This window comes from Catharus ustulatus, chromosome 1 (assembly GCF_009819885.2).
Source record: "Catharus ustulatus isolate bCatUst1 chromosome 1, bCatUst1.pri.v2, whole genome shotgun sequence".
NCBI classification, from domain to species: Eukaryota; Metazoa; Chordata; class Aves; order Passeriformes; family Turdidae; genus Catharus; species Catharus ustulatus.
In genome coordinates this window covers 5,359,830-5,381,524 of record NC_046221.1, presented here as the reverse complement: position 1 = coordinate 5,381,524, position 21,695 = coordinate 5,359,830, and the positions used below count along the sequence as shown (strand labels likewise).

The window sequence follows — 21,695 nt, the reverse complement described above, 5'->3', positions numbered from 1 at the left end:
TTCCCTGTACTCATAGCACCACACTGAGGTCTGTAATCCTCACATGAGGTACAAAGATGCCCTCAGCCACACACTGAAGCATGGTCAGACCTCTCCAGGAATGCTGCCTGAAGTAAAATGATGGTGTGGCCATGGAATCCTTATATTCTGGTGTTTTCCATTGCTAAACTGATCCTTTTTTTCTTGGTTGGTACAGGGCTGAAAATTCTTGGTGTGGACAGATATGAGGCAAACATGAACATTAGCAGGCATTTGGGAGGGAAAAATAGTAATAATCAGGCTGGTGGTTTTCCTTAAAAGAAATCCAATGTAACCTTCCCTAAGGGCTGTGTAATCACCCTATATTGACTAAAGCCAACCACACACCACAATCTTCCTGTTCAGCCTGGAGAAGATACTGGGGAGATCTTCTGGTGACCTCCCAGTGCCTCAAGGGGACTTGTGGGAAAGATGAGGACAAACTTTTTAAAAGGGCCTATTGCGATAGGACAAGGGGGAATGGTTTAAAACCAAAAGAAGGTTGATTTAAATTACATACAAGGAAGAAATGCTTCACATTGAGGGTGATGAGGCACTGGCACAGGTTGCCCAGACAGGTGGTGGATGCCCCATCTCTGGAAATGTTCAAAGTCAGCTTGGATCTGAGCAACCTGGTCTGGTTGAAGATGTCCCTGGTTATTGCAGAGGTGTTGGGCTATCACAGAATCATGGAATTGTTTGGGATGGAAGGATCCTCTGGGATCACCCAGTCTGACTGTCCTGCCAAGGCAGCGTCACCTGGAGCAGGTGAGGCAGGAATGTGGCCAGGTGGGTTTGGAATGTCTCCAGAGAGGGAAATCTGTGACCTCCCTGTTCCAGGGCTCTGCCACCCTCAGTGGAAAGAAGTTCTTCCTCATGTTCAAGTGAAACTCCTTTGTGTTTTAGTTTGTGGCCATTGCTCCTCATCCAGTCAGTGGGCATCGCTGAAAAGATCCAGCACTGTCCTCTTGGCAGCCACCTTTGAGATATTTAAATGTATTAATGAGATCTTCTCGCAGTCTTCTCTAGACCAAACAGACCCAGATCCCGTAGCCTCTCCTGATAAGGGAGGTGAGCTTTTCCTCTCCAGCAAAAGACTGAAGGTCCTTTCTGACCCAAACCATTCCACGATGCCATGACTGAGTGATCCTTTGCGCTTGGAGCTGGGGTGATCGCCCCCAGCCAAGCTGGACAGGGCAGTTTAGCCACCACACTGCCCCGTGAGGGCACTCACTTTATTTTTTAACGCTCCGGGCTCATCCCCCTCACCGAGGCGATGGCGCCATGGCGCCCTCAGCGCTGTGCCGTGAGGGGGCCCTTCCCTTCCCTTCCCTTCCCTTCCCTTCCCTTCCCTTCCCTTCCCTTCCCTTCCCTTCCCCATGGCGCCCTCAGCGCTGTGCCGTGAGGGGGCGCTGCGGGGCCGCGCCCGCCCCTTCCCCTCCTTCCCTTCCCTCCCCGCCATGGCGGCCCTGCCCCGCCATCGCCGCTTCCTCGGCGGCTTCGTGTGCGGGGCCGCGGCCGGGGCCGCCGCGTCCTGCTGGGCTACATGGCGGCTCCTCCGCAGCCAGAGCCAGCCGGAGCCGGGCCCCGGGCGGGCCCCGGCAGAGGGTAAGAGCCGCGGGCTGTGGGCACTGCGGCCCAGCTCCGCGCGGTCCCGCAGCCCCGCTCCCCGCAGCCGGTTCTCTCCCTATACTCGCTCCTTCCCCCCAGAAGAGCCTTTTCCCTCCTTCCCCCATTCCCGGAATGCCCAAATGCTACCAGGAGATTCCCCTGGTACCTGCGCCGGGCTGAGTGGGGAGGGTATTTGGGGATGCTGTAGCTTGTAATTAAACGCGCTTCCCTTTGCACATACGGCCGAGTGTTGGTGGCAGGAGAGGAATGTGTATTTAGTCTCAAACACACATTTCGGGTCAGACCGTGACTAAATTTCAGCTGCCCGGGGTGAGCCGGGGGTCGTTTATCAAGTCTGGGGTCTGGTGGGTTCAGGTGTGGGGAGAGATGTTGGGAACACCTCAGGGAGTGAATGGTTTTCTCCGCAGCCTCAAGGCTTTAAAAGTACCGGATTGTTGGAAAGGAGAGGAAGAATGGCTCTAAAAACATGAGTTGCTGTTGGACAGATGTCTGGAGAAGGAACAAGACAGTAAGATGGATGTAAATATTCCTCTGTGAGAAAAATTATTGCTTGTTTAAAAAAAAAAAAAAAAAGAAAAGAAAGGAAAATTCAGTGAAGGTTTCATTTATTCAGCAGAGCATAAGTGTTCCCAGTGAGGGCAGGACTTGCTTGTGCCCAACTTGTAAATCTTGAGTTTGTGAGGAATTTGATTTCCAGCTCCAAAGGGTGAAATTTATGTGTTGAGCTCCTGTAACTCCTTGTTACCTGATGTGTCCCTAAACATCTGAAAGCTTTCCTTCTGTAAAAGGGAAATATCTGATAGCTTTTCTTCTATAGAAAGACAATGTTGGATAGCTTTTTTTCTACCTTCTGTAGGTATTAGACAGATGAGTTAGGCCTAGAGCTGACATCTTCCTGTTAAAACATGATGAGAACCACAACTATTTTGGCAGATGAGAGTTTTACTGGATAGCTCTCTTAGTATTTTTTAGGTCTTAATTGTGGCTGTAACCTCAAGTAACTCCCTATACAATAGGCTTGCACCCACTGAGATTTTTTTTTTTTGCTGTCCCATTTATGATCACATTTCACCTTTGGATGGTTTTCTGTTTATTTTTTCCTTAGAACCAATAGAAGAAGCTCTACTGCAAAGATATGGATTTCCTGAGGCTGGAACAGAGACCAGATGTTACACAAATCATGCCCTGTCTTATGATCAGGCAAAACGAGTGCCTAGATGGGTGATTGAACACCTTTCAAAACAAAAGATGCTGGGTATGTAGGTGTTCATTTCCTTACATTTGTGATGCTCTCAATGGCCTTTGCTGCTCACAGAAGGTGGACCCTGAAACAGTCAGGGAGAAAAGTCCTATAGTAATCTCTGGGAGGGAAGCTCAGCTTGCCTTTTAATAACTCAAATGGCGAGAAGATGGAATAATGAAAATTTCCTGACTTGATCTGGATCTAAAAAGTTACTTGAGTGCATAAAAGTGGCTCCAGCTTCCTTAGCAGTGGAGTTACTTCTGATGTCCAGTTTATATCAGTGGAGTCAATGCCAGTGGTAGCCAGAGCTTTTATTGTACAGATCTTAGAGATGTGTTCAGAATGGGAGGAGAATGTCCATTTGTGAGATAAAAACTGAGCAAAGGACATCAACAATTGTTCAGAGCTAGATAGGGCATTACTCCTCACTGCAGCCATTATTTACTCTGGTGCAGTTCTCATACTCTCTCCCGTGTTCTTTATGCAAGACAGAGGCTCAGTGAATTTTTGCTGTCAGTGGTGAGTGAAATATGAGTGGTATACAGTCATTGTAAATTAAGTTTATAACATTAGTTCAGTTTTTTATAAGGCAGATTATTAGTAATGGGAGATAACCATGTAATTGTAAAATGGTTTATGAAAGCAATAGCCCTGTAAGTACATCTTAATCACTGTCTTCAAATTACTTTTCAAAATTAAAAGCAAGATCTTGAAAACATTATGACCAAACCCTAAGTAGCATCATTGATCTTGCTTCTTTCTGAGAAGAAAACAATAATTTCAGGCTTACCTTCAAGTGGGCCTTAACAGCTGAATTGTTAAAATGTTTTCCAAATAATCAGATACAACTAAGCTGCAAGTTGAAATTAAGCTTCTTGAGGCATTCAGTTCTGATTTATGTCTGTAACCACTTGAATTGAGATTTGAGGCAGACCTGTCTTGTTTGGAGAAGACTGAAAAGTTATGCAACAATCCATATATTTTATTGCTAAGTAAGAACTTCAGTATTTAAAACACATGGCAGAAAGAAATTAGCATTTCCTATAAATGAGATGTACAGATTTCAGGTTAATGTACTGAATCCTTAAGCATGGGTTGTCTGGCAATATATGACAGAATTAGATCTTTTTTGTCTTGTGGTTATGATGGTTTCATGATAATCTGACCTGCTTTCAGGTGATGCAGATCGAAGGCACTGTAAATTCAAGCCAGACCCTAACATCCCTCTGATGTTCAGTGCTGTCAATGAAGACTACCTTGGCAGTGGATGGTCACGAGGACACATGGCACCAGCAGGAGATAACAAATTTTCAACAGTAGGACTTTTTTCTCCCATCTTTTCAGTTTGTATTTATCAGTTTGAAAGGGTCAAAACACCTTTAGAAGTAATGTGCAATGTTCCTTTTGCGGTTTGTTTTGAGGTGGAACAAGATGTCATTATTGAGGCACAGAGCTAGATTTGGAGTTACAAGGTCTGCTCCTGACTGAGCAGTGTGGGATGCTCTCACAGTCTGCTTCAGGCATCTAAATCAGGTGCATGCTCTGATGACATACCTCTTCATTAAATCACACCTACATCAGCTTGTTTGCCAGAGATGATGTCTTGAACAGCGTGGTGTTAAGCAAGTCTTCTCACCCTCCTGCATGTCACATTTTCTACCTGTAAAATGAAGATGATAACCTTCACCATGAAAACCCTGCAAGTCTTCAAAGCTCAGCTAAAGGGAGCCAGGGACAGTGATGTCATTGTGGCCAGCAGCTGCTGAGATATTTAAGGCTAGATTGGGCAAAGCAAAGATGCTGTTAAGTACTGTTCTGTATTGGCAAGGGGATTGCCTGGATGATTTAAAAGGCTTTTTCCTTTCTTGCAATGTGTATGAGGTAAATTAGACCCTTTTGCCATAGTTCTTTCAGTCTATAAAATACCTTCACCTGCCATTTATTCAGGCTGTAAGAGAAGCATGCCTTAATGCCTTGGCTGACTTACAAAACAGCCTTGAATTTATTGGATCCTCTTGTGAAATGTGCCTAATGCAGCAATTTGTTAATTAAGAAGCAGTTTGAATTTGTATTTCTCCAGGCAGATAGTACTGAGTGCAGTGGAGTGACAGCACAGTGGCATGTGGTAAATGAAAGAATCAGTAGTTTTATTTCTATTGGAAGTGTCTTTGTTGTTATTTATTTCTGATATCTGGGGAATTTTTTGCTGGGAGCACAGAGATCCTGGACCTAGCTTGAAATGCAGTGAGATGATGCATTCTTTCAAATACAGGACTATAGAAATTGAATTTTACAGACTAATTTGTGGAGGTAGTGTTTGCTCATTATCCTAAAGAGTTCTGTCAGTCCCATCACTCTGTAATAGTGGTATGTGAAAAATATTGACAAATGCAGGGCCTGTGAAAATTCTGGATTAGAATTTTGGAATTTTTTCTCTTTGTATTTCCATGCACATGTCTAGTGTTTTAGCACCAGGTTCTTCACCTCTGGAGGTGTGTGAGCTTCTGTTCAGAGATGTTTATGACACTTCCACAAGATGAAATTAAGCAGATATATGGATGTTTGACTATTATGGTCTCATAAATCATTTCATTGCCTGTACGTTATGTATGTATAAAATATTGATGAGTATGTCTAATAAAACCTTTTCTTGTAAAGGAAAGAAAAAGCCATTAAGCAGTCAAATAAATGAAAAGCATGTTTGAAAGCATCTTTCCCATTCAAAATGAAAAATTACTAACTGCTTTCAAAAACATTACCAAACTGACACTGGGTGACAGTAATTCCTGTGCCTCTAGAATTGGACACTCTCATGCTGTTTCTGCCAGGAAAAAAAAGTAGACAAGTTTGCAAGATTCCACCTCAGTTGTGCACCTCATAATCCAAAATAACTTTGTAGGTGTTCTAATTTAGGTTTGTCTGATTTTCTGTGTTAATAGGTGTTAAAACTAAACTAGAAATGGGATTCTGATCCACAAACTGCTAAAATATATCTTCAGCTCATGAATGTTTCAGTGAAATTACATTCTTTTCTTTCCCTGTGCAGAGAGCTATGGCTGAAACATTTTATCTGTCCAACATTGTGCCTCAGAATTATGAAAATAATGCTGGGTTTTGGAACAGGTGAGAAATTACTCGTAAGTAAACTGAGTGAGAAATACTAGGCAGCAGCATAAATCAAAAATGCATTATTCTTAAAGGGTCTTTACATCCAGCTGTTTTAGAGCAGTTTATCTGTAGAGGTCATAGGAGCTTTCTCTGACATGAAAGGCATGGGAAAGAGCAGTCTAACAACTACTTTAATTTCTTCATTCAGTCAAACTGTCGAGGACACTTACTTAAAATAGACAAAATTATTCCTTCTAGCTGATGTGAGGTAAAAGTACCAGGCTTCACTGTCCTTAAGGAAGTTTCAGCAGAAGCAAGAAGAGGGTTTAGATCTTCCTCAAAGAAGCACTTGCAGAGTGAGAGTATTCCCATGTCTGTGTGTGGATGTTGGTTCTCTTTGAATCGGAGAACTGAGCGCTCCCCACTGAGTCTTCTCTGCTTCAGGGCTGAGGTGTTCCTTCAGGTCCTGGCTCCCCAGGAGCAGTTAGGCAGGATCTCTGTCACTCCTGAGTGCTGACTGGATCGACTTTGAGGTGGTGTGGTTGATAAATTTAAACTTGCTTCATGTAAGATTTTTGTTCTTCCCTTCTTTTGAGCAGGGAATGTGGTAAAAGTAGCATTCATCCAGTGCTTCTTGCATAGGACTTGCAGAATGTGAAGGCTCAGAAACAGGAGGGGAAAATGATAGATTTCTCATGGTTCACTCAAGGGAAGGTCAGCAAAATTATATGCAGTGTTGTAATAAAAGTCCATCAAAACTGCATCATTGTTCATCTGCACTCTGCTTTGCTCTTTTACAAGAATGTGTTTAAAATCAGATGAGCCATTCAGTAAGGTTATACTGTTTTATAGACAAATAAAATGCAATAACATTTTAAGAGGATTTTTTTTCTGATTTTAATAACTCAAGTGTTTGAGCATAAATTTTCCTTCCACCAAAGCTAGGCATTTTTACCAGGTCAAGGAAGGGAAACCCTCTTTGTTTTACATAAGCAGAATCTCTGCCTAATCAGGAAACTGTGGAAAATGTTTGAAAATTTCCTTTGGCACTATCAACCCTGCAATTTAAGCAATTAGTGCCACATTTTCCAAGCCCAGCACCCTGTTCCCAGAGTTTAAATGCATGAAAAAGGCAATGATGCTACTTTTTTTGCCAGTCATTTCTTTAATAATAAGTATTTTTAAGGATAGCATTGTATCTTTTCCTAGCTCCAATATTCTCTTCCTTTCCCTTGTTTTAATTGCTTGCTTCTTGACTTGTCTTCTGAGGTGGAGGCAGACAAAGGAGCTTAGTCAGTGTAAATATCTGTTGTTTTCTAAAGTGGTGTTTGCACTCCTGCCTTGTGTTTTTGCTGGTTTCCCAGTTCCAGCTCTGGTAGTGACCTGACTGTGGCGAGTCAGTTTAATTTGCCAACCCAATTAAAAACTTATTATTAGTTTTTTTTTGCTTGGTTATGTTTCTGCCAGATTAGAAAATTGGATCAACTCATGAGATGAGTTCTAGAACCAGCATGGAAGATGGATTAGGACTGGTCAGCTGTGACAGACAAGGGGAGAGCAGGACTATAATCATCCAGCAAGCTGTTAACATTAAACTGCTGGACTGGCTCTGTGGTGTGCTCTAACTCCACCTTAGTATTACTCATTCTCTTCCAACTGATATTTAACTCTTTTCTGTCTTGTTTTAAGTGTGGTTTCATGGTCACTGCAATCTCTGGCCCTCCTGGCACCAAAAGCAGTTTGCTCCCTAGCTGCCTTTATTCTCAATCTTTCCAGGTGGTGTTTGTATTGCCCTGCCATGAGACAGCCTGAGGAGCTGGGCTGCTTGGAAGCAAAGCTGGTGGCAGTAGGAAAAGAATTCACTTGTAGTCACTGCTTTGGTGTATCTCATGAAGAAAGGGCTCATTCTTGGTCATTCTCATTTGTGTGGCTCATTCTTGCTGATACAACACACTAACCCAGCACCAAAAAAAAAAAAAATACTGGTTTTGTTTAGGGTTGTTGACAGATGAGGAATGTTCTAGTGGCCCAAGTGGGAGGTGTGAGGAACAGGAATTGGAGAAGGGGATGAAACCTCCCCCTTTCAGAGGCAGCCAGATTAGCTGGGATAATCTTTTATGGCTGATATTGCTCTGTCCATTTGTGTGAATTGCAGCTCTTACCTTTGCAGAGGACCAGTGTTTGCTCACTGTATGTGATTTCTGTAACAGTTGGGGTGTTAGATCAAAGATGTGCTATAATCATAAAATTATAGATTTATTTGGATTGGAAGGGACCTTAAACATCACCTGGTTCCAACCTCCCTGCCATGGGCATGGACACCTTCCCCTAGATCAGATTTCTCAAAGCCCCATCCGAGCTGGCCTTGGTAATCTTTTGTTTTCTGTAAAATAGGTGTGGTCCAGAAACCTTCTCATTTGAGAAATATTATATGCTGTAAACTGAATCAGTTTAAAAAGCAAAAATACGGTAGCATTTCTGGAGTTGCTGCTTTATTTATGAACAATTTTGTATCTATTTTAAAAAAAAGGTAGAGTTAGTGAAAATGGCACACACAGACTTTCTCAGTACTTTGAACTATGGAAAGAACTGTGTTGCAGGACTTTGATTCCTTGGGGAGAAACACATAAATCCAATAATATGATAAAACCTTTCAAAGTAAAAATGCCTCAACTTGCTGTTTAGAACAATTCTATTTTTCTAATCCCAAGTGACCAGCAACAGTATATTTCTAGTGTCAAGAGTGGGAGTAAGTAGAGAACTCAGCTATTCAGACATGTGCTAAGGCTGCAAAAATCACTTTCAGATGTGTGCAGAACACGTCTGTCTGTAAATAAATGAACTTTGCTTACAGAGGACAAATGGGAAGCAAGACTTGGGCCTACATTGTGAGTCTGGAAAAATGCTCCCTCTCAGTAGTTCACCCTTCCCTTCACAGTGTGTCTCAAAGATTCAATCTGACTTTAAAGCTGACTTTTCCTTAACTGACAAATATGTTCCAGGATGGAAATGTACTGTCGGGAATTGACTGAGAGATTTGAAGATGTTTGGGTTGTTTCTGGACCTCTTACCTTGCCTCAAACAAATGGTGATGGAAAGAAGAGTGTTACTTATCAGGTATGTATATATGTTGCTGGGATAATAGTGCAGTAGTAATTATTCATTTTAGATTGATACCATAACCTGATAAAACAAAAGTTGGGCGTCTTAGTACAGGCAAAATGTATAAAATGTGCAATACTTGTTGGGACAAGATTAGCAGAAATGTTACATCTTGCCTATACATGAATGTCCTACTTTGGAGGACAGGTGTCTGCTGAGAAAGGCAGGAGCCTCTCTTTGAAATGGAGAATGTAAACCCCCTCCAAATTATTAGAATTTTGAAATCAAGGGGTATTCAGGCAAAGATATGGGAATTAGGAATAACAGTTCTTTACTAGGGAAATTAAAATAGAAATACAGCACTACAAAGAAACAAACCCCAAACCCTGACACAGTCAGAGTACAACCTGACACCCGTCAGGCAGGGTGTTGGCAGCAGTCCCATCCCATGGTGGCTGCATCCTCCTGCAGTGACAGATGTGGCTCAGTTGGAGCAGTGCTCCTGTACAAGGTGCAGTTTCCCTCCGGAGCTCCAGTGGTGATGTGGAGAAATCCGGTTTTCCTCTGGAGTCCAGTGGAGAAAGGGGCTCCCTTAGTGTCCCAAAACCTCTGTTTTCATCTTGGTAAGAAATGTTGGGCTCTTCCCCCTGGCTGGAGCAACTCCCAATGGGATGCAGTAATTTTATCAGTCCCACAGTGGGACTCAATGGCCATGAGCAGAAAATGACTGGCTGGAGGAAGGATGGGTTGTGAAAAGATAAAGAACAATGCCCTGCCTGGTTTCAGTGGATGGCCCATTAGCAGAATATCTCCCAGGGAGATAAGGATCACTGTTCCCACCCTCAACAGATGGTGATAGAATAGATACCTTTTATCACACCCTGTATTGTAACCCAAGACAATGAAAAAGCATAATTTAAAATAATTTGTTTCTTTACAAAGATCTATTTCATGTCCACTCCAGCTGTATCCAGTTAGAGTCAGTATGCTAATGCACAGGCATCGATCCATTTCTTCGTGTGCTTTATAAACAGTGGAATGCAGAGGTAGTGTGGGTTTCTCAGAACTCTGCAGGGCATTGGACTGGATGTGCTCTGATAGTTTCACAAGCAGTTGTTTGCTGCTGCTCCATAGGCATCACTTGGATGAGGCCTTGCAGCTGAGATTCTGAGCATGCCAGAGTCACTTGGAAAACTTGACTCTCATGCAGTGTAATCAGTGGTACTGGTAATCTTCCTTTAGCCCCATATTTTTATTACTTGCTTAAAATACTCTGAAGATCTATCATGCAGACTCTGTAGAAACCATCACTGACAGATGGGACAGGCTATGAAGTTGAGAGGTGAATTTATTGTTATTCACCAGACTTACTCTTAGTAGGCTTGTGTTTAGACATCTGTAAGGTTTGAGCATGGCAAGTTATTCAAGGGAGTGTTACCTTCTGCCCCCAGTGCAATGAGATATTGCTATTTGTAGTTGCAGGTGAAAGCTGCAAATAATAAATGCTGCATTTTGCACCTTTTGAAAAAATACTTTTCCTTGAAAATAAGTAGTTGGATCAGCTGCAGCTTCAGCTTGTGAGCATCTCAGCTTCCAACCAGTTCTGAGGAGCAATGAATGAGCTTGCCAAAACACCCTCCTATTTCAGAGGGGTGTGAGAGAGTAGCTTGTTTAGCAGTAAGAGTTAGGCACTATTTCTCTTTTATAAATACACAGCTGATTTCCATTTGATTGAATTTGAAACTTGGTCATGGTAGAATGTGATTTTTTCCCATTTGTTTTTACTTTTTTACATTTCAAGAAACTGTCCCTTTTGTCCCCAGCCACACAAGTCAAACTTGCCACAAAATCACAGCTTTGGATTTGGCTTTGTTATTTTTGGGAGGAGTAATGCATGTTAAAGTGCAGTAGTAATAAGTTACCTTCTTCATGTTTAGTGGCCATTCTAAACTTCAGCTCTTACCACATCTTTGTGAGGGAGGTGCAGACTGTGCTCATTTTTCAAGTGGATGAATAAGCCATGGTTAGGGGATATGACCAATGCCAGATGATAAATTAGTGGCAAAACCAAATTAGATCAGCAGTCATCCTGTGCCACCCACAGGTGCTCACTTCACCATTGCCCCTTCTACTTTCCATCCCTTCCTCTGCTTTTCTTTTGTATGTCAGCACTGATGACTTTCAAATCCTTCTACAAAATGCTTGATTACCCAGTAATCAATAGAAATAGAATATATAGCAATAGGAAACCATCCACACTGGGTTTAGTGGGCTTGTTTTGTACTGCTGTAGAAAGATTGAGGCAGCACACAGAATAGCCCAGTGCTTCCTGGTGACAGCATGAGATCTGTCCAAAAGCACATAGCTGGGAGCAGGAGGGAGATGTTCCCTGTCAACAATCCTCAGCTGAGCATTTGGCTTCCTGTCACTCAGGATGGTACAGAGTTCTCCAGGCTTGCACACAGCTTGCTGGGATTTGCTTCCTTGTAGCTGCCAGGATATTGCATTTATTTTTCATCCTTAAAAAATATATTCATCTTACATAGCAAAGAATTAAAAATCCTGAGCTGACTTGAACATTTTGTAAGTGGAAATCACTTCCAGGAAGAAGTTAAATCATCTATCAGCTGCATCTATCAATGGCTTCACTTTAATCTTGCTCATCTTTTTCTCGTTCTTCTCTAGAGAAAAGTGTTTACTTAGAAGAGGAAGATTGCATTTTCTAAAAACTGACTGTCATTCTCTGTCTTGGTTTTGAAATGTAAATGTTAATATTCCAGAGGTAAAAATCAGAGCAGACACTGCATCTTACTGGCTTTATTCAAAATAACTTGATACCTGGGTACAGTGGTGAAATAATAGTGGCACAAAATGGCCACGCTGTTGTGATTGTCATCTCGTTCAGTTCTTGCATTTTGTCTCTGCATTTTTGGGTTTGATGGCAACACAGATCTTTTAGCATTGTTTTACCAATTTTGGTCTTATTATGAGCTGAAGTTCAGTGTGGGATTGAAAATGGTGAAGTGATGGTATTCCTGTTTTTTACTCAGCTTCCTACAGTGAGATTCATTATGTAAATTGATTTTTATTTAAGTATAGATAATGCTCTCTCCAGGTGGGAAAAGTAAAGTAATGATTTTGTAGGTTGGTTGGTTGGTTGTTTAAAATACTAAATTGTTTAATTTGGGTCCTCTAAATAAATGCAGGCTGAGAATGTTGGGTTTTTTTAAATTTTGAAATCTTTTCATGGTGGTTAAACTTTTTGTGCTTTGCATTGCAGTTGTACTTTGAGGAGACTTTGGAGTAGAGTGATGTGTTGGGTTTTTTGGTTGGTTTTTGTTTGTTTATTTTTTCTTTCTTTTATCAACACTTAGAGGAGGAAACACAAGGTGTCAAAGCACTGGAGAGAAGTTCTTTTCAAACAGACCCCTTGGATACAATCGCAGTCATTGCCATTGATTTCATAGTCCGGGATTCTGCCCCTAAAGGAAGAGCACTAAGGGCTGGGAAGGGAAGGTATCTCTTAGCTGCCTTTCAGAGTGAGCTCAGCAGAGTTCACACAAATGACTTCAGACTGAAAGGGGTTTTAGTCCTCATTGTTTGGGCATGAGGAGCTGATGTGAGAAGATATCCTTTCCTTTGTGCTGGTCAAGGAGAAGTGCTGCAGTGCAGAGGAGAGCTGAAACTCAACCTGTAATCTGCCACTGCCTCTGTTAAGGCTCAGCTCCTCTCTAATGTTTTTGCTCTCAGACTAGAACTGTGAAAAGGAAAGAAACCACAGATGTGCTACAGTGAATGTGTCTGCACTGATTTGTTTCAGATCCTGTCTTCCATCTTGGTTTCCTTGTTTGTGGCTAAAGGAGTGGTGAAATATGTATCCATGGTTTTACATGCTAGTGTTTTTCTCATCAAACATCCAAAAAGGTTATTTATAGATCACTACAGAGGAGAAACAGAGCATTGGTCATGGCTTTGTTCCCAGTTCCTGCTTGGACTCTGGTACCATTTGCTCTTTAATTCTAGAAAGGGAATTAACCTTGAGCTCCTTAGATGCCAGCATTGTTCTATCTATTGGCTGAACTTGTGGTATCCTCAGATATGTTCTGTCATTTCATCTGTCTCCAGCAGAGATTTTTATTTTAAAGAGTAGATTGATGACCATGCTTGCTATCTGAAAAACACATTTTGAGAATATATGTAGAATAGAATGCCAACAGGAAAAATCTGTTCTGTGTCATTGGAGAGGCAGATGCAGGTTTTTCATCTTTGTCCAGATCAAATCAAAATGACATTGTCTTGTTTTATACATTACTGCTCCCCAGTGACTGTCACTTTAGTGCTTTTCCTGTCAGTAGATCTGGAGTTTGAAGTACAAATTTTGCAATAATTACCCATACAGCATGCTCAGAGCTCCACCCTTCCCATTCCCAAGACCATCCTACTGAATGTTAATTTAAGAAGAATCAGCTTGGCTGGCAAATGAAAATACAATTTAGATAACTGTGTTTGTTGTCTGAAAAAGACATTTTAATGTACTTTTTACTGATACACAAGGTTCATACTGGAATCATGTTTGCTGTTTAATTTTCTGAATTGAATCACCAGGCTGGGCCAGAGAGGCACAATAACCATTCCAGAGGGCACAGTTGCCATCTCTGTCTGTGGCAAATAACTGGGAAACAAATTGCACCTCTCAAATATGAGATGGTACTTTATGGTTTTACTCAGTTAACTTTCAGAACTAGCAGAGGTTGTCTCCTACTAAGATACTACAGGGGAAGGAATGCTTGTTAAAGCAGGAAATAAACCTGGGAACTATTCTTTGTTTATTGGTGCTCCAAGTGGTCCCAAGGCTACAGAGGTAATTACTGGGTGTAGGTCCATTATAGATGTCCCATAAACTTTTTGCAGAAGGTTCAATCTTAGATCAGCTGCTGTAAGCCCACCAGAGCTCTGTCAGCCCTAAATTCAGATGTGAGGTACAAATGAATGGGATAGAACCTAGGTTAAGGTGGGAGGAGAGACACTGAAGGTGCAGGGGAGATTAATTGTGATTGCTTTTATTTAACACTGTACCATTCTGCAGGTTATGCTGTTATAGGAAAAGGGATGTTAAGGACTGTGGTGGATTAATTTTTAAGTAACCTAAGTAGATTGTGTGGAGGCAGTAGTGTGTCATGTAAATACAGTTTATTACATACACCCTCTTTGTTAAAGAAAAATAAAAAAGGGTTAGGGCAGCTGTCTTATAATGTCATAACTGTATTCAGGAGCAGCTTTTTTTTTACCATCTCTTTTTTTTCCTTCCATTTTTAGGATTGCCAAATGATTGGGCAATAGTAATCAGACCAGCCATAACAAATTAAATTTTCCTGAAGTACATACATTTGCATTTTGGAGTGCTTGGCTGTGCAGATTGTTACTGTGATTTTTGTCTGTAGTGTTTTCTGGTTTGTGTGTTGCTAGGTCTGCTTTCACACCCCTCAGTTCTTCTCAGTGCCATCTGATAGAGCTCTCTCAAATATTGGGGGAAAACACTCTTGGCAGAACCAGTGCTGCCTAACAAACCCAGAAGGAACTTGAGTGAAGGCAGTTAATGCTGTCACAATGATCCAGTAAATAAAGTTACACTGATAGTAAATTGAATGTATTGTACTGCCAGAAAGTCCTTTTCTGTACAGAATTCAGTATCAAATGATAATAAAGCTCTGGGTTGTCAAATGTGGGATCACATCAGCAGGAATGATGTTATATCTGCAGTGAAAAACCTGATGGACCTGGCCAGTACCATGCTTGGAGGACAGGAATGATTCCTTGAATTCTGTCCACCAAGAAATGGGGTGGAAGTGTTGATTTTGCTGCTGCCAGGTGGAGGGGGAAGGACTCTGGCACAGGGAACTAACTGGGTGTGATTTTCAGACAGTTCTGTTTGCAGTTCTGGCTCAGTTCTAAACTCAGGTTAGAACTTCACAGAGTGAAGAAACAGCTACTGGAGTGTCAAGGGAATTTCTGGAGCTGACAGGTTTAGGTATTTGATGGTGGTACTGCCTGATGCAAGGTCTGTTCAGTGTGTGCTGGCAGTTAAGGCATGATTGAGTGTGATTTCTGTTTGCCAGGTTGTGAGAGAATCACGGATAATTGCCAATCCAGAGCTGGCTCTCACTGATGAAGGGCTCCTTGCTCCCTTCTGCTGATTCTGTGCACGGTGGATTTTCAGTCTCTAGTCACTAGGTGGCAAAATACCACTTTTGGATTCATGAGCCCTTTCTTTTAAAAATTATCTGTAGCCTTGCAGAGGAAGATAATTTTTTTGCAGTCTGGGAAGTTGCAACAAGTTAAAAAAAAAAAAAAGAAAAGAAAATTTGATAACATTGGTTTGTGTTTCAAATTTCCAGTAATAGTAACAAAGTGTTTTCTTCTCACATAATCTCAGCTGTTTTGCCATTACATTTCTTATATTCCTTTTCACTTGTTCATGGAGTTTTCTCATAAACTACAAACTGACATTTTTAGGGACTGCCTTGTATTTATCTGATGACCACTATGGAAATGACATTAATTAATGACAGATGCTTAAACTTACCTTAGATGCCATTATCAAATGTCTTCTTAAGGACTTCACAGATGTTACCAAATTTTCTTCCACTGTTTTTAAATCTGCAGTCAAGAACAGGATTTGGCCAAAACTGTGAGGAGAGCCGAGCTTAAGACAAATCCTCATCCAGTGACTTGGCTGTGAGACTGAATTTATCAAAGCTCTCTGAATTCTCTCTGCTTTAAGAAATGTTCTGCCTTTATCTGTGCCTGTGAACTCTTTAGGTTTCTTTTTCAACTGCTTACCAACACATTTGTTGGTTTAGTGATGTGTAAACATCTCTGAATGTCAGGAATTGCACACATTTTAATGGCCTGTCCTTGTGACAGCTGTCCACGTTTAATTGGGCTTTGAGAAGAATAACAAATTCACAGACACTTGTGGAATGTCAGTAACAATGTCAGTAATGATAGAAAAATAATAAACACTGCTTGAAAATGACATTATGATAATTTTACATTATTAGGAGATATCAGTTCAGTCAAAGAAATAAAAATGAAAGGAATAAGTAGCTGCAAAAATTTAGGGCAATGCACATTTTTACATTGAACTGATACAGACAGCAAAGCATCTGAAATTTCACATTGATTTCCCAAATGATGATGGGAAGGAAATATATTAATTACTATAAAAAGAAGGCTTTTAACTTGAGTGCCTTTTTTTTCATGTTGAAAATTCGGAAGATTAAGCAAAATTTTATAGCAGTAGCAAAATGGGAATTTTCAAAGGATTGCACAAAAATGTGCCTTGTGTGCTGTTACCAGCATGGTGTGAATGCATGTGGGACAGCAGTGATTTCAACAGCCCATTGCTGTATTTTCTTGCTTGTATTGGAGCACAAAATTCCTTTTAGAATTACAGATACTCTTCAAAAACTGCAAATAGAGAGGCACAAATCAAAGTCAACATCTGTGCATGGATAATCTTGAACCATTTTCCATCCTGTTAATGGATGCTCTCTGCCTCTGTCAAAGCACTGAGATAAATGGGATGGTGCAGATCTGGATAGTGACTGAGCTGCTGAAGTTTGGGAGGAAAATCCTCTAGGTGGCAAGAGGAAATTGAGTTGTGAAGTTTGTTTTTCCTGCCTCTTGCTTCTATTCCAAACTCCACTTTTGCATGGTCACACTTTACTTCTTTCCCTACCAGTTGAGCTGGTGGAGGGGCAACTCTATGGAAACATTTCTCTGCAGCTTCTCTATTTACTCCCATAAAACAGCAAAGTGTGGGATATTACAGGGAGCAGTGATGGAAATACTTTGCTGTGCTCCAGAGCTGCATTTCCTTTTTTAACAGAAATCATTGGGTCACACTGCAGAAATTACTGCTGATGCATCCTGTGCATGGTGAATGTAAGAGTTAAACATTTATTCTTAGTCATGCATCTTTACCCTGTCAGAGAAATGATGGTGTTCTTCTCCAACAGAATGAGCTGGGATAGAACTTCTTTGCCCTATTTTGAGTAAGGAGGGGACACCTTTGGACTCTGGCAGTTTGGCAGGCTGAAGATGGTTTTAACCACTTGAACAGTATTAGCACTTAGGGAAGTTATTGCAGTAGCAGTTTGCTGCTGTTCAGAGAAATTGGTATGAAGCCTGTGCACTGCTTAAATTTTATTTAAATTCTCAAAAGAGAGTTTACATGGAACTGAAATGGTGCATAAATTGCATATCTGACTATTACATGTATGGAGTTGAATTTAGATGTACATTTCTCAAAAGGCCAGCCCTTCCTTCATTTTGAACTAGTCCTCTCTGTTTCTCCTCTCTCTTCCTAGGTGTCCATAAATGTGCATTATTTTGCATAGAATATATATATTTGCATAATATTACATAAGCACTGGGTCTGTTTTCCCTTAACACCCACTTCAGGCATTCAGCATTTCCATCTCATACCTAACTGTTTTGTGTGCAGCTCTATTCATTCCCCAGCCTCTGTATCCACCCACTCAGCCCTCAGCCTCAGTCCCCAGCTCCCTCAGCTCTCTCCACATACATTCACCTGTTTGTTTTATGTATTCCATACATTCCATTAGGTATCCCCCTAACTGGGGATCCTTGTGCAGCTCCATTTGTGTGCTTGCCCTTCCTCTGAAGGAGGAACAAGGATGCTGGGATGTGGATGTGTGTGGGAGTGTGGAGAAGGAGGGAGCTGAGCTGAGGAGCACCTGGTGCATATCCATGGATTTGTGGTGGGAAGAGTATGAGAGAGGCCTGGAAAAGGCCATGCTGCACAGGAATGCTGCAGGTCAGGAGACTGTTGGCCCAGGAGATGCTGAGGGATGGGGTTTAGCCTCACTGCTGCCTTCTCTTCTCCTCCTCCTCACCTTCCTCCCTGCCCTAGGAATGTGCAGCAGGTGGGATTGCAGTGCAGGCTCTGCAAGGTCCCTGCTCCAGGGGAGAAAAGGAGCCCCAGCCTCCTGCCTTTGGCAGTGTCCTCACTGGGTTTTCTGGGTGGATATGGAAAAAAACATCTTACTTTCCCCTTCAGGGATTTTCTTTCTCTCCCTCTCACTTCCAGTTTTTGCAGGTACTTCCCAGCACAAGTGCCACTGATCTCAAATAGATTAAAACTCCCAACAGCATTCATTTTGTAATTCAGTGTTAACTCACCAGATACAACAACGTGTTGCTGCATTGGTTTTAGTACATTTTAGCTTTACCTATGCATCAGTCAGTTTTGATTATTTGTGGTGTTGGTCCTGGAGAGCTGTAGCTCTGGTTTCACACACACAAGTGCTTTGACACAGAGGAGCTTTCATTTCCCTATCAACACATCTGTCATCATTGAGAGGGAGAGGAGATTTGGCACAAGGTATTTATTCCTTAAAAAGTTTCAGTGACTGTTTGATATCTAGGCAGAGCATTACTTAGGAGAAGGTTGGTGGCATAACCATGATAAATTATGTAAAATAAAAACCAAAACCAAACAATCCACCCCCCTCAAAAAATCAAAACCCAACCTAACCAAACAAAAAAACTCACAAGAAGAACAAATCCACCAAAAACCACACAAATCTGCCCCCCCCCAAAAAAAAACCTCAATCAATCAAAAAAGTTTAAACTACAGCAAAACTGTTAAAAAGTCTAAGTGTAGGGCTAGACTAAGGGAGGGAAGTATTTTTAAAGAAATTTAAGAGCATGTGTTTTCCAGAAACAGGAGTAATGTTTCTACTGTGTTATTGCACAAAACATGAAAAACATTTATCAGAGTTTTCCCTTTCTCCTGAAGGTACTTTCTCTGGTTTTGATCTAACCAGTAAGTCATTTAAAAAACTGGCAACAGAGGTAGACACAAATCACTGAAAGAATTTGTAGCTGAAATTTAATTAACTGTTGGAATAGACCAGCATGAACCTTGGTTCAGTAGCCACAGGGAAAATTTAATTTTAAGAATGTATTTTCGTTTGCTGGAGGGCTGAATACTCAGAAAAAAAGCATACATAGGAAGTGTTTATTATGTGGTTGAATTACACTCGATATATGAGTGGACAGGGCATGTCTGAACTTCTGACACTGGATTAGTTTGTAAAACACTTTTAATTAATGTGATAAATACCTGCTTTCCCTGAAATGGTATTTTAACTGTCTCTAACAAAAACTGTCAAAAAAATCCGAAACAATCAGTCTTTGCTTTTGCAAGTATTGCAAATCCTGGAAACAGCACCAAATTACTGGATTTTATGTACAGAAAAAATGTCTTTGTAGTTTTTGTAAGGGATCTGCATCTTTTTCTTCTGTTACAGTTAGAATAAAAGCATGGATTTAAGAAGGGTACTTACAGCAGGGTTAGGCAAAACTCAGATTTTCCATGTGTGAGCCTGTTACCCTCTCTTAAGATGACAGATTCAGTTCAGCAATAGTGAAGAAACAAAAAAGCTGAATTCAGTCATGCATGAGCATCATTTATTGGGTCCTAGAGAGATTACATTTGAGAATACACCATCATTAGGTGTATTCCCTTGGAGTTACCCCTGGCACAGGGTGGGGCCCACTGTGTACATGTGAGTGTGAGACTTTAACAGTCCTGATCCTCCACTCTTGGGGCTCCCCTTAAATCCCTGGATCCTGGTCTGAGGGATGCAGGAGGAAACACAACATATACAACCACTGAAGTTGGATTGTAGGGAATTCATGGAAGAAAGAGGTGCATTTTCTTTGGATAGGCATCTCTTTCAAGAAGATACTGAGTCACTGAGTGTACTTTATGTCTGGATCCCCTCAAAAATGCTTACTTAAAGTAGCTTGTAAATGCTAGCTGGGTGTGGGTAATAGAGAAAAAAAAATAAGTGACAGATTAACTTAAAGTTGATTTGAAATGTAAATTAAAACCTCCATGATTTGGAGCAGTCAGGTCAGGAACTTTTATTGTATAAGTTACTGTAGTTACAAAAAGGGGAGGGGCTCCAGAGAGAGGGAACATGAAGATGTCCTAATCAGGGACATGGTTTAGTGGTGGGCTTGGCAGTGCTGGATTAACAATTACACTTGATAAATTTAAAGGTCTTTTCCAACCAAAACAATTCTGTGATGTTGTGTGTGTAACAGTGCTTTCCTTTTGGCAGGTGATTGGGAAGGATGACGTGGCTGTGCCATCCCACCTGTACAAGGTGATCCTGGCCAGGCGCAGCAGAACTTCCCCAGAGCCCCTGGTCCTGGGGGCTTTCGTGGTGCCCAACGACCCCATAGGCTTCAGCCACCAGCTCACCGACTTCCAAGTCAGCATTGAACACCTGGAAAAAATGTCAGGTTTAGTTTTCTTCCCCCAGGTGGACAAGACCAAAGATGTTAAGAATATCTGTGAGGTGGATACCTGCAAACTGATGGGCTTCAAGGAGTTCACGCTGTACATCACCGCCCGCAAAGTGCGGAGCGCGCGGACGCTGCGGCGGCTGCAGAAAGCCATGGCTGAGCTGCAGGAGGCAGGGCTTGAGCCTGATGAGTATCTCCTAAAGCTTTACAAGAGCAAGGAGGAGGAACTGCTGCAGGAAGAACCAGTAGCAGCTAGAGAGGGGAGAGCTGGATGAGTCTTCAGGAAGTTGTTCGGGTTTTTGGAAAGGGGAACTGAAAACAAGCATGGAGACAAGGGCTCCTTGAATCATGTTTTTTTGAGCTGTGAAAACAATAAAAGAAATGTCTGGAAGCTGATGGGTTTGGAATAATGCTCATTCTTGTGTAAAAACACATGGTTTGCTGCACTACTTAAGGCATGGGAAGTATAATGACTCCTATGTGGCCTGAGTAGATCACTGGACCTGCAGGAAAGGCTTTGTGCTGTTCTCCACCTGGGACTTCAGGGTTTGTGTAGAATCCCTTCTAGGAATATCACAAAAATAGACAGTAGACACCTTGGGAGTACAACTGGAACATGTTTAAATGGAATTCCGCCCACAAATGTGTCACTGCAGTGCTGTAGAAGCAATTGTACTTTCTGGAATGTTTTGAAAACTGAATTAATTAAGAATTATTTCATTTAACACTCTTTTATTGGAGACATGTAAGACATGATGGGTCTTAGTTGTATTAACCAAAACTTCTCCTGATCTTGTGTGCTTTGGATACTTCAGCATGTCAGGAGCTCACAAGTGTTGTCATTTGTGACAAACTTACTGCATTATGTATAACTCTGCAACTTTTTGGTTAAAAAAGCCCAATGGAACTAAACTTCAATCAAGTGCCTGCCAGTGTAGTTTGGGTTTTCACAAATCAGTGTAAGCACAGTATTTAATTTTCACCACTAACTTTGGATAAACATGTTTTCTTGCATATTGTTTGTTTTCAGAGGTAAGCCCTACTTTCATTTTGGTTGTTGTAGTCACTCACTGGGTTTTTTCTCAACATCTGCCTTTGTACTATAAACTGTGCGACAAAACTTGTGTATTGACTGAAAATGCATTTCCTGTTCTTTTTCAGTGACAGCTGATGTTACCAGATTTGCATCTACTTGGAAGATTAAATGAAATTTTTTTTTATTAGTTTCATACTTTATTTGTGGAAC

General features: G+C 41.4%; 1 protein-coding gene across 1 annotated transcript; it reads left to right on the top strand.

Moving 5' to 3' along the window:
• Positions 1-1,430: 1,430 nt before the first annotated feature.
• Positions 1,431-21,685, top strand: EXOG (exo/endonuclease G). The gene is made up of 6 exons (XM_033070985.1): positions 1,431-1,626; positions 2,756-2,905; positions 4,070-4,209; positions 5,940-6,016; positions 9,004-9,118; positions 20,263-21,685. The coding sequence occupies exons 1-6, from the start codon at positions 1,479-1,481 to the stop codon at positions 20,722-20,724; spliced, it is 1,092 nt and encodes a 363-aa protein (XP_032926876.1). The 5' UTR covers positions 1,431-1,478; the 3' UTR covers positions 20,725-21,685.
• Positions 21,686-21,695: the final 10 nt, after the last annotated feature.